This window comes from Malaclemys terrapin, chromosome 11 (genome assembly GCF_027887155.1).
Source record: "Malaclemys terrapin pileata isolate rMalTer1 chromosome 11, rMalTer1.hap1, whole genome shotgun sequence".
NCBI classification, from domain to species: Eukaryota; Metazoa; Chordata; order Testudines; family Emydidae; genus Malaclemys; species Malaclemys terrapin.
The window spans coordinates 20,765,759-20,777,859 of NC_071515.1; the positions used below are offsets into that span (position 1 = coordinate 20,765,759).

General features: G+C 40.9%; 1 protein-coding gene across 4 annotated transcripts in view; it reads right to left on the reverse strand.

Moving 5' to 3' along the window:
- Positions 1 to 12,101, reverse strand: part of NBEAL1 (neurobeachin like 1) — a 152,694-nt gene that overhangs the window by 76,340 nt on the left and 64,253 nt on the right. For 2 of the 4 annotated variants that reach the window (XM_054043887.1, XM_054043885.1), the window contains exons 11-14: positions 10,242 to 10,328; positions 8,704 to 8,787; positions 7,225 to 7,323; positions 6,518 to 7,101 (exon numbers count right to left, since the gene is read on the reverse strand). In XM_054043887.1, the coding sequence (XP_053899862.1) occupies positions 6,518 to 7,101; positions 7,225 to 7,323; positions 8,704 to 8,787; positions 10,242 to 10,328 (854 nt within the window). The remainder of the gene's footprint in view (positions 1 to 6,517; positions 7,102 to 7,224; positions 7,324 to 8,703; positions 8,788 to 10,241; positions 10,329 to 12,101) is intronic. The other 2 variants (XM_054043888.1, XM_054043889.1) reach the window with 2 other exon arrangements.

Sequence of the window (12,101 nt, forward strand, 5' to 3'; positions counted from 1 at the left end):
AGTCAGAGCAAAATTCCCTGCACAGAACTTCGCACACACAAAGGCAACGAAAACTGGTAACCCATGCACTCTTGACAAATATCACAATGAAAAAGATGACGATAATCATGTTGACTAGAAATGTCACCGGTGCTATTACATTTCAATGATACCTATACAAATTTATTATTAGATTTTGCTTTATCCTCTTGCCATACTTGTTCCAGAGGGATCGTCGAGGACAATCTGGCCCTCTGACTGCTCACCCATGCTAATCATTCATGTGGGCACTCACATACATATGAGGTATGACCCTGAACAGATCAGAAGTGACTGCTGGGCTCTGGGAGTAAGGGTGAAGGAGTTGGGGGCACAGGTGGCATTCTCTTCAATCCTTCCGGTCAAGGGTAGGGGTTCAAACAGAGACCGAGGCATCCTGGAGCTGAATCCCTGGTGTCACCAGGAGGGCTTCAGTTTCCTTGACCATGGGATTTTGTTCCTGGAAGAAGGACTATTGAGCAGAGATGGGGTCTATTGAGGAAGGGGGAAAAGTATTTTTGGATACAGACTGGCTAACCTAGTGAGGTGAGCTTTAAACTAGGTTTGACAGGGGCAGGAGACAAAAGCCCACAGGTAAGTCAAAAACATGAAGATCTGGGTGAAGGGTCAGAATCTGGGGGGGAAGGGGGGAGCATGGGCAATTACAGTTAGGATGAGAGAGAGATAAGAGGCAACATAGAGGGGAAATCAAATCAGTATCTTAGATGTCTGTATACTAATGCAAGAAGTATGGGGAATAAACAGGAAGAACTAGAAATACAGTGAATAATCACAACTATGACATAGTTGGCATCACAGAGACTAGGTGAGATAACACACATGACTGGAATATTGGTATAGAAGGGTACAGTTCAGGATGGACCATCAGGGAAAAAAGGGAGGAGGTGTTGCCTCGTATATCAAAGATGTATCCATTTGCACTGAAGTTGAGATGGAAATAGGAGATAGAATTGTTGAAAGTCTCAAGGTAAGGATAATAAGGGTAAAAGAATAAGGGTGATGTCATGGTAGGAGTATGCTATAGACCACCTAACCAGGAAGAAGAGGTGGATAAGGCTTTTCTTAAACAACTAACAAAATCATCCAAAGCACAGGACTTGGTGGTGATGGGGGACTTCAACTACCCAGACATCTGTTGGGAAACTAATACAGCCGGACACAGATTATCCAACAAGTTCTTGGAATGCACGGGAGACAATTTTTTGTTTCAGAAGGTGGAAAAAGTAGCTAGGAAAGAGGTTGTTCTAGATTTGATTTTGACAAATAGAGAGGAACTGGTTGAGAATTTGGAAGGTAGATTGGATGAAAGTGATCATGAAATGATAAATGATTCTCTGGAATGGTAGGAGGGAAAACGGCAGAATAAAAAGACCGTGGATTTCAAGAAGGCAGACTTTAGCAAACTCAGGGAGTTGGTAGGTAAGTTCCCATGGGAAGCAAGTCTAAGGGAAAAACAGCTCAAAAGAACTGGTAGTTTTTCAAAGACAAATTATTAAGGGCACAGGAACAAATTATCCCACTGTGTAGGAAAGATAGGAAGTATGGCAAGAGACCACCTTAGCTTAACCAGGAGATCTTCAGTGATTTGAAACTCAAAAAAGAGTCCTATAAAAAGTGGAAACTAGGTCAAATTATGAAGGATTAATACAAAAAAACAAACACGAGACTATAGGGACGAAATTAGAAAGGCCAAGGCACAAAACGAGATTAAACTAGCTAGAGACATAAAGGGTAACAAGAAAACATTCTACAAATACATTAGAAGCAAGAGGAAAACCAAGGACTGGGTCGGCCCATTAGTCAATGAGAGGGGAAAGACAATAATAAAAAATGTGGAAGTCATGTAAGTGCTAAATGCCTTTCTTGTTTCCGTTTTCACCAAAAGGGTTAGTAGTGATCGAATGTCTACCATAGTGAATGCCAGTGAAACTAAGGTAGAACTTGAAGCTAAAAAAGGTACAAACAGTTAAAAATTTTGTAGACAAGTTAAATGTCTTCAAGTCACCAGGGCCTGATGAAATGTATCCTAGAATACTCAAGGAGCTGACTGAGGAGGTATCTGAGCCATTAGTTAATCTCTTCAAAAAACTCATGCAAGACGGGAGAGATTCCAAAGGACTGGGAGAGAGCAAATATAGTGCCAATCTATAAAAAGGGGAATAAGGATAACCTATAGCGTTACAGACCAGTCAGCTTAACTTCAGTACCCAGAAAGATCATGGAGCAAATAAGCAAGCAAGCAATCTGTAAACACCTAGAAGATAATAAGGGGATAACAGTCAACATGGATATGTCAAGAACAAATCACATCAAACTAACCTAATAGCTTTCTTTGACAGGGTAACAAGCCTTATGGATGGGGGGAAGCAGGAGATATGGTATATCTTGACTTCAGAAAGGCTTTTGATACTGTCTCACATGACTGCCTCATAAACAAACTAGATGGAGCTACTATAAGGTGGGTGCATAACTGATTGGAAAACCATTCCCGGAGAGTAGTTATCAGTGGTTCACAGTCAAGCTCAAAGGACATATCCAGTGGGGTATTACTCCTGGGGGGATTCTGCACCAATTTTGAGCAGAATTCATATGGCCCACATTTTTCTGTGTCCCCTGCACAGAAAAATGCAAAAAAAATCTGCCGGGAGACACACACCTTTTCCCTGGCAGCCCAAGCAGCAAGTCTGTTCCAATGTACCTGGAGCAGCCTCAGAGACGGGGGAGGAGGGCTGGACGTGCGTGCCTGCATGATCACCATTGGGGGGCGGGGGGGAAATGGGGCTAAGTATACATGTGTGCCAGTGACTGTACTCCTGGAGGGATTCTGCGGGACGGCGTGCCCGCAGCAGAAAACATATGTTCCCCCAGACACACACATTTCCTGCTTTTCCCTACAGAAAACAGCAGGGAAGCCTTGTGGGGGCAGGGAGGCACAACCTTGTGTGCAGTTTTTGGGGGGACAGCCCCCCAAACAGAGATGAGGCATGGGAGAGCACACAGGGTTACATGCCACTGCACCCCATCCCTCCTCATTTCTGCAGATGCAGAGCTGCCCAGCTCAGAGGCTGGGTCTTGTCTCCGCTGACTCTGCAGCTGAACGCAGCCTCCTGGGTCCTACTGCCAGGTGCGCTCCCTTTCTGTGTTCTGGGAGCCTTCCTATTTTCTGTGGAACAGTGAGTTCCTGCGGTGGAGTTGGGTAAGCGGTGGTGAGGGAAATGAGGGAAGGGAGCTGAGGGGGTGGGGGTGAAGAGGGAGTGGGGAAGGAAGGGCAGTGGAATAGGGCAGGGGGAATTCGGGTGTGGGGTGAGGGGGGTGGAGAAGAAAAGGGGATAGGGGAATCATGGGGGAAGTGGGATCCCGGCATGCGGAATCCCCTCGGCAGCAGCTGGGGCTCCCCCATTAAGCAGGCCCATTGAACCCTCACACTGACAAGCCCTACCCCTGGACCCCTCTGATGAGCCCCCCTACACCCAGACCCCCACCCCACTGAGCCCCAACCAGCTGCATCTGGACCCCCACTCCATCAAGCCTCACTCCCCCTGCACCCGAACCCCCCCTCACTGAATTCCCACACCCAGACCCCACCGCTGAGCCCAACCACCATCACCTGGAGTCCCATTGCCCCTGCACCCGGAACCCCCCAACGAGTTCCTGTGCATCTAGATCTCCCACTGAGATGCCCACAACCAGATTGCCCCACATAGAAACCTCTCGCCCCACACCTGGATTCCCCCACACTAAGCCCCTCCACACTTGGATCCTGATGGACTCAGCCTGCCGACCCACACCTCATGCACCTGGCACAGAGGGTCGGGGCCCCGGGGTGTTTCTGGGACAGGCCCAGCCCTTGCACTGTGTCAGGGTCAGGTGCAGTGTCACTGCCGAGTCCCTGTAGTGGGGGAGGTGGGGGCTTCAGGGTGATCTTCCACCTCAATGCAGCCAGTGGCCTGTGCCCCTCACTGCCATGCTGGAGCCACATTTATTTATTGACAAATAATATTTGCAGAATTTTAAAATATTGTGCACATAATTTTTAAATTTTTGGCACATAATTCCCTCGGGAGTAGGAGTATTGCAGGGATTGGTCCTGGGTCTGGTTATGTTCAATATCTTCATAAATTATTATGGCATAGAGCATATACTCAATGTCTGTGGACAATATCAAGACGGGAGGGGTTGCGAGTACTTTTGAAGGGCAGGATTAAAAATCAAAATGATCCAGACAAACTAAAGAAATGGTCTGAAGAAAATAGGATGAAATTCATTAAGGACAAATGCAAAGTGCTTTACTTAGGAAGGAACAATCAGTTGCACACATACAGAATGGGAAATGACTGCCCAAGGAGGAGTGCTGCAGAAAGGGATCTGGGGGTCATAGTGGATCACAAGCTAAATATGAGTCAACAGTGTAACGCTGTTGCAAAAAAAAAAAAAAAAAAAAGAAAGGCAGCAAATATCATTCTGGCATGTATCAGCAAGACACGAAAAGTAATTCTTCCACTCTACGCCACACTGACAATTGGAGAACTGTATCTAGTTCTGGGCACCACACTGCAGAAAGATGTGGACAAACTGGAGAAAGTTCAGAGGAGGGCAACAAAAATGATTAAAGAAAACAGGATGAGGAAAGATTGTAAAGATTGAGTTTGTTTAGTCTGGAGAAGAAAAGACGGAGGGGTTATAGTAACAGTTTTCAAGTATGTAAAAGCTTGTTAGAAGGAGGAGAATGAAAGATTGTTCTCCTTAACCTCTGAGGATAGACAAGAAGCAATGGGCTTAAATTGCAGCAAGGGAGGTTCACATTGGACATTAGGAAAAACTTCTTAACTGTCAGGGCAGTTAAGCACTGGAACACACTGTCTAGGGAGGTTGTAGAATCACTGTCATTGGAGGTTTTTAAGAACAGGTTAGACAAACACCTGTCAGGAATGGTCTAGTTATTACTTAGTCCTGCCTTGAGTGCAGGGGACTGGACTAGATGACCTACTGAGGTCCCTTCCAGTCCCACAGGTCTACAATTGTTGTTGTGATGCATTGAGAACACAAAGAAATCCAATTTTACATCTTGAAATAATACGTAGAATCACTAAACTCATAGAAAAAATGCAAAGATTTCAAAGTGGTCATTTTAATGTGTTGATGGCATCATTGTTCAGCCCCCACTCCTAAGGTAATGGCACTACTTGCCAGCTCCACATCATACCTCATCTTAAAGTAGACATAATACGTTTTCAAATGATGAATGCAGTGCATGCGTGTAGAGTGGGTACGTTAAGTCGACGGTGTCCGCCCTTCACCTAATAATGCACATATAGACTGCAAAGCCTGGAGATAGCAGCTAGCTCAGTCTTTTCTGTTGTATATTTAAAAAAGCATTTTCCACTGAAACAAAGTAAAGTAACCACCTGTGTTTTTAATCATTTATTTATTCTTGTTATCTATTTCCTATTTGCTATTATATCCCCTTCAATCAAGAATCTTAGAACTTCATCTGAGTAGCCAACACCAATCCCTATCTGGCGAGCAGGATATGTAGCGTAACAAAGGATACCCTCTCTCCACCACACACTAAAATACATCATATTCTAAATGCAATTTAATGACTAAACATGCAAACTACTATTCTAGAACCAACAAGTCCAAATGCAGCTGCAGCCATTTCTCCTTATGCTATAATACCATTAGATTTCAGAAACTATATGGGTTTAGGTCAGGATTTGAATGGGAGACCTTTTTAAAAAAATAAAAGAAATGGTGATGGGAGTTAAGCAGGTGGCACTTTTAACCAAGTCAGTACTATACTAATACCCCAGCATGATATTCTGGAGCACTGTGCTGCTGGAGGGCCTGTAGTTCAGATAATAATCAAAAGTGGTCGTTTATATCTTAAAATGAGTCAATCTATGGCATTGCTTATATGAGAAAAGGGTTAAAGAGGTGTCTTGGCCAAATTCCAAATGCAGAAATCTCCCCCTGAAGTTCCAATTAGAAAAGGATATTTTTCAGGTATTATCCTGAATTTTTGCACTTGTTTGCTATTGAACACCTGTGTTAAAATCAGAGGCAGTTATATTTTATGGCCGAACTTTACTAATGCATGGTTACCTGTTACAATTAGGGGGTCCTTTTTTCTTTTTTTAATGCCATCATGGATGAGAAAACATATGTTAATATGCATTACCCAAATAATTTAATCTTAATATAGTTATAGAATTGCACCTTCCTATACACACTAGCTGTATAATTGTTCCAATACAGAAACCCTTAACCATGCATTTGCATGGCTATTCCTGTAGTATAGTCATGTCTTCGGTGGTGGATGAAGCCATTCCTGTTTACAAACTCAACCGATATTTAATTTATCAAGTATTTTGGTATAAAATGTGCTATATAAATATAAGCATCGCTACCACATATGCCATGGGATGCAGATTACCAAGAGATGTTCCTCCACACAAAGTAATCACAGCAAGCATACCTGTATAGTTGCTTCCTCTTGCCTCCTCCCTTGCTGGTGATGTCAGGTGTAACTTGGTCCTGGTCTAGGCATAGCCAAGCATTGAAGGAAAATGCAGAGCCTGGCCATTTGTGAATAGGTGGCACAGCAATTCCTGCCATGCTGGGGGACAAGTTGAAATATTGCATGGCACTGTCCAGGCCTTGCTTCCGAGCCATTGCCAGAATTGCACGCATCACAGGGATGACGTAAGGGTGAGACTGCTTTGGTTCATTAGTCCTCAAGAGTCGTATTAGTCGATGCAGTTCTTCAGAGCTCATTGATTGACTTCCCAAAGAACCCTGGAGGCCAATCAGGTTCTCAGCACAAGTGCGATGAAGTGAAGAGTGGAAGTTTAATGTCTCAATGATGCGGATGACCATGTTTGCATTGACACACGTGGCACGACTCTGCCTGTTAATACAGCAGATTCGCTTCAACCAATTTGAGATGAAGATCTGAAGGTCATGTGACTCTAGCTCTGGAAGCCACTGGATAAGCAGTAATAAGGGCTGGACGTTACTAATGCCCAAAATTCCAACAGACACGTGATCACCTTCGGCAGCCTGGAAAAAAAGAGCATAGAACACAAAGATGAACTACTGGCCTACTACAACAAAATAGAGGCAGAAAAGCTGTCCAGAAGTTCAGCCATTTTAGATAATGTTCAAAGCAAGCACATGTCTCACCATATTCATAAGTTCTTCTAGCAACTCTCGCGAAGGCTGACCCAGAGATTTTAGTACTTCATACATATGTGCATAACCAATCCGCTCTTTAAAGACCTCCTAAAGAGAAAAAAAATAGTAACATTAAGAAAAATATGCAGTGCCGTTGTAGCTGTGTCAGTCCAGCATATTAGAGAGAACAGGCTGAGGAGGTAATTATTGGACCAACTTCTGTTGGGGATAATAAAAGAGACAGACACAACTAACTCTAGTGGCTAATTACTTACCTGCATTAATAGGGTCTCATTAACACAAAACTAGCTTTATTGTTATGTTACCCTTTATGAGAACATACTACAAACCTTATCTAAAGAAGTTAAGGATAGTCTTTTGATTGACTTCAACGAGTTTTGGATTAGCCCTATAGTTATAGATTCATGACACTACTGCCTATAATATTATGTCATGCAAAAATATATTCTGTAGCTTAATAAATGCTTTAATTGTAGGTGACAAATTACAACAGAAGTACACAGGCACAGAGAAGAGCTTTATTTTACTTGTTATAAACCATAAACAAAATCTCCAGTACAATTGTTTTAATATATTTCAAAATGTTAGTCTTTTTAGTTTATTAGTTAAATACCAATTGTTTTATTATTTAGTTGAACCTATAGAATAAGATGAAAACGAACACAAGTAGGTGCAGAAGCTGAAGTAGTATATAATCATTTTTAAGTAAAATATTCTCCTAGAAAAATGTCTTGATTTAATAATATTTGAGAAATATTTGAGATAGAAACTTTATTAAATATGGGAAAGTATTCTGAAAACTGGTTACCTTGCACTGAATTTATGGAAAACAACTCTCAACCAGTAAAATCTACACAGTTATATAAATCTACTTATTAGTTAATGAACAGCAATTACATCCTATTAAGTGAATTCCCTTCTCTTTGCATGGGTATTTTCAATTGTTATCTGTACAATGTGGAAAAATACATTTTTAAATATGAGTGAATTTGTTGGAAGAAACAGGAGTTTATGTGAAGTGCTTCTGGAATAAAGTAGCGAGAGGCAAAAAACGTCACTGTTGAAAAATTCACTTAAAATGCAGAGTATGTAGGTGGCCCTTCAAACATTCATGGGACTTAGCGCAATTTTCATTGCGGGAAAAGTTGTCAGAGAATATTACTTTACATTCAGTTTTTAAAGTTTCTGTTTTTTATTAACCAATCAAATTAGCTCTAATCCCAGAAATCATGTTCCAACTTTACATAAAATTAAATTAATGTCCAGCCCAAATGATGATGTAGTCCATAAGAGGAGCATGAGGAAGAAAAGCACAAAGGGTTTCTTGATCTGGTTGGGGCCTGCCTGCTGTCAATAATAATAATAATTAATAATAATAAACAATTCTTCAAGGTTTTACATTAAAATGTTGAACAAGAAATGAGAAAGATGGCTGCCATAAACAGACCTATGCATAAGTATGCTTACCTTCGCAGCTGGAGATTTGTGCAATACTGCTGTAAGGGCTTGAATGGTGGATACTGCCAAGCAGTCTAGTTGTCCCTGAAACACCTGAAAGCAGCAGAGACAGGTGTTACTTACAAACATATTAAATAGAATTCTGCTCTGAAGGATACTCTGTGCACTTCTGCCAGGATGAAAATCAAAGTTAACTATCATGCTTTACAATCATCTCCCCACCAACATGGATTTCATGACACCACAACCTACAAGAAAGGACACAATGACAGAAAACTAGCCATGTAGTTCAAGAAGAGGAAAGAAGCGTTCACACACATTACAGTAAAAGGTTCTGATGGACAAATGTACAAATTTTCCTCATGCTGTTAATGGACAATCTCAAGAGGGAGGGAGGAAAAGAAAGTAACCAACCCCTTGTACTGTATGTGTGCACTGCAGAGTATATAGCTTTCTGACAATCAGTTCTTTAACAAATGGAGATGAACATCATTTTAATCTCAGTGCAGGCTCCAAAGCAATACACACACACATTAGAAGTGATTAGTTATACCAGCACAGTCCAATAACTTCATTGCCTCTTACATCCATCCTAGAGGATGACACTCTACTTTCAAACAAAATGAGTCTCAAATAATTCTTTTCCTTTTATGTTTTCTATTAGTTAATTCCTCTGAATACTGATATTTTTCATGATAATTTATGAACAGAAAATTACGTGCCATATATCAGCAGGTCCCTTTGTAAACTTGACCAGTGGAACTATGCAAATCAACAGACTCCATGTGACAGTCTCTGTCCAATATGCAATATATTAGTTCAATGAGAAGTTAGTGAATAAATGTTTACATGCAGATCCTCACACTGAGTTACCAACAGGATTGGCTATTTTAAACAGAATCAAGATTTCTAGATTACATACTTTCATGTGCTCAGCACTGCGTTATCTATTTAAATGAGAACAAATCAGTAACAATCTCCATACTCCTATAAGGAGTGATACAGTAAGAATTTGCATTTGATGTTTTCCATGATGCTAATGGAAATTCAAGACAACAGACTCTTCTCACCTCCCACATTCAGCCTGTCCATTGTATTGTGAACATCTGTTCTTGATGACAAGCAGAGAATCAGGACATCAACTACAACCATACAGATTCACAAACAAAGCCCCAGAACCCAATAGACCACCGTGCTGAGACAGAAGCAAAAAAGAAAAAACGAAATCACCACCAGGTTGATAGCATTGATACTGGGATTCTATTCCTGTACTTCACCCTCCTCAGATTAAAAGGAGCAAAATTTGTACTTAATATTTTTTAAATACCTACAACTTGAAGCATCTCCATACATGTGAAGTCATGGGTGTAATTTGCTTATCATAAAAGATTACTTTCCAAAGACAACATGCATAGGTCTGTGCAGCAGTCTGAATTCATCCAGCTGCAGCAGTTTCAGGAGGATGGATAAGGTAAAGTACAGGAATCACTTTTCCCACTGACTGCTACTCTGTCTTGGCTTCAAATGAAGCAAAATTGTGTAGGTACCTGGTCCTCATTCATTTCTGTCAGTAATTTGTTGGCAAGGTCTTTTTCACTCTTGTCTGCCACCTTATTGTTAGCATTTAAAAACAGCTGTTAGAAACAGAGACAAGAATAATGGAAAGAGGTGCATTAAACATTACCTGCAGCTAATATCGTGAAGCCTGGGATGAATTTATGTTTCACATGCAGCATACATGATCTCACACTGGTGAGTTACACAATTCTTAACAAATATCAGTCTTTTGTTAATTCTTCCAATATTATATCAAACTATTGTTAAACATTCATTAGCTTATTCTGTTTTCCAGAAATAAACCAAAAGATGTAATTGCTGAGACATGGAAACAGTACTAATTACAAGTTATTTTTGTTACTGGCTTAATGTACTTAGATGCATGGCAACTAAGTGCAGGACTGGAGGCTCTCAACATTCACGTTAAAAAAGGAGGGAGGACAACTGTAAGACATTAGAAACGCGAAGGGAAGAGGGAAGCACAGCCTCCTAGTTTCTCTACTTATGTTTCATCTTGTAGGAGGGCTGAAGTGACACCAACAATCTAGAAAAGCCTGCTGTACAACACTTCAGAATCCAGAGATAGCGATGGCAGCAGCTTTGTGAGGGACACAATCTTCAAGACTGGAAGGACTGGGGGAAATTTTCAGTCATCCTGATGAGTTGGCAGCTTGGCAAGAACTTGAACTCAGTCACCCAAAGCTGGATCTATTCTGAAGCTTTGCCCTCTTCTGCTTTTAGATTGCGAGTCAAGAGGCTCTTAGAAATACATAGTTTTCCAGACCAAGTAATTAAAAAAAAAGACTTTTGAAAACAGAGGAGAGTGACAGCTTGTCACTTTTCAGAGAAAATATCCATCAGAAAAATGAAATGGTATGCAAAATCTATTTTTTAAAACCACTCCTTTCGTACTCACTGAAGATTGTCAATAATCAAAGGCAAACACAGGACAACAATCAAAGATACTACTCTGCATTACAAAAGTATTAAGAACCCGACAAAGTTAGAAACATTGCTTAGTTTGAAAGGCATCTATCATGACCAAAGCTGTTATACTTTTGTTAACACTGGAAAATAGCTATAATATGGGGAGAGAATTACAGCATTAGCAACTGAAGATAAAATTATGAACAGGAGGCAAGAACAGACATAGAAAAAACAAATTCATTCTAACTCATTTCCCATAAGAGACATATAGAAGAGAAAAATAAGCAACTAGAGATTTTAAAACCATGTATTTATTAAAAGGCCCAAGTAGATGGCTCTCTCTGGTTTTGAATTCTTGTATCCAGAAATCTATTCATAGAAGAATAATGTTTTCTTTAGCCCACATAAGGCTGGGCATAGTAACCACTGCTATTCTTCAAATTTGATCTATATTTAAGGAAAGTTTCCCATCAATATAAAACGTTCAAGATACACGAAGAAGCAATGTCAGATGTTCTTAGTGTACCAATAAAACCCCTTTCAACAGCTATAAAGTGAAACCTCAGTTACCTCAACATTCCAGGGGACAGCCCTGAATAAACTGGGCTTCAGATCAGATAAACTGGGCTTCAGAGCAACATCTGAACTGGCTGAACAGCTTTCAAAAAAACGTATGTTTTGGGTCCCCAGCCCCAAAGAAGAGTAAAGAGAAGACATCTCTCTTCCATAAGCTTTGAATTCTTTAGCTGAAGTTCATCTATCTTCTCTGAAGACGATCTGCAAAGCTGAAGACAATTTTGAGGTAAGATCAGAAATATGCCTCTATTATGTGGCTCCTGGGAGTATTCACAACAGAAATCAGTTTTGATTTCTTTTTTTACTCCCTCCCCTCTCTGCAATTCTCCTAGTCTCCAGATTCATAG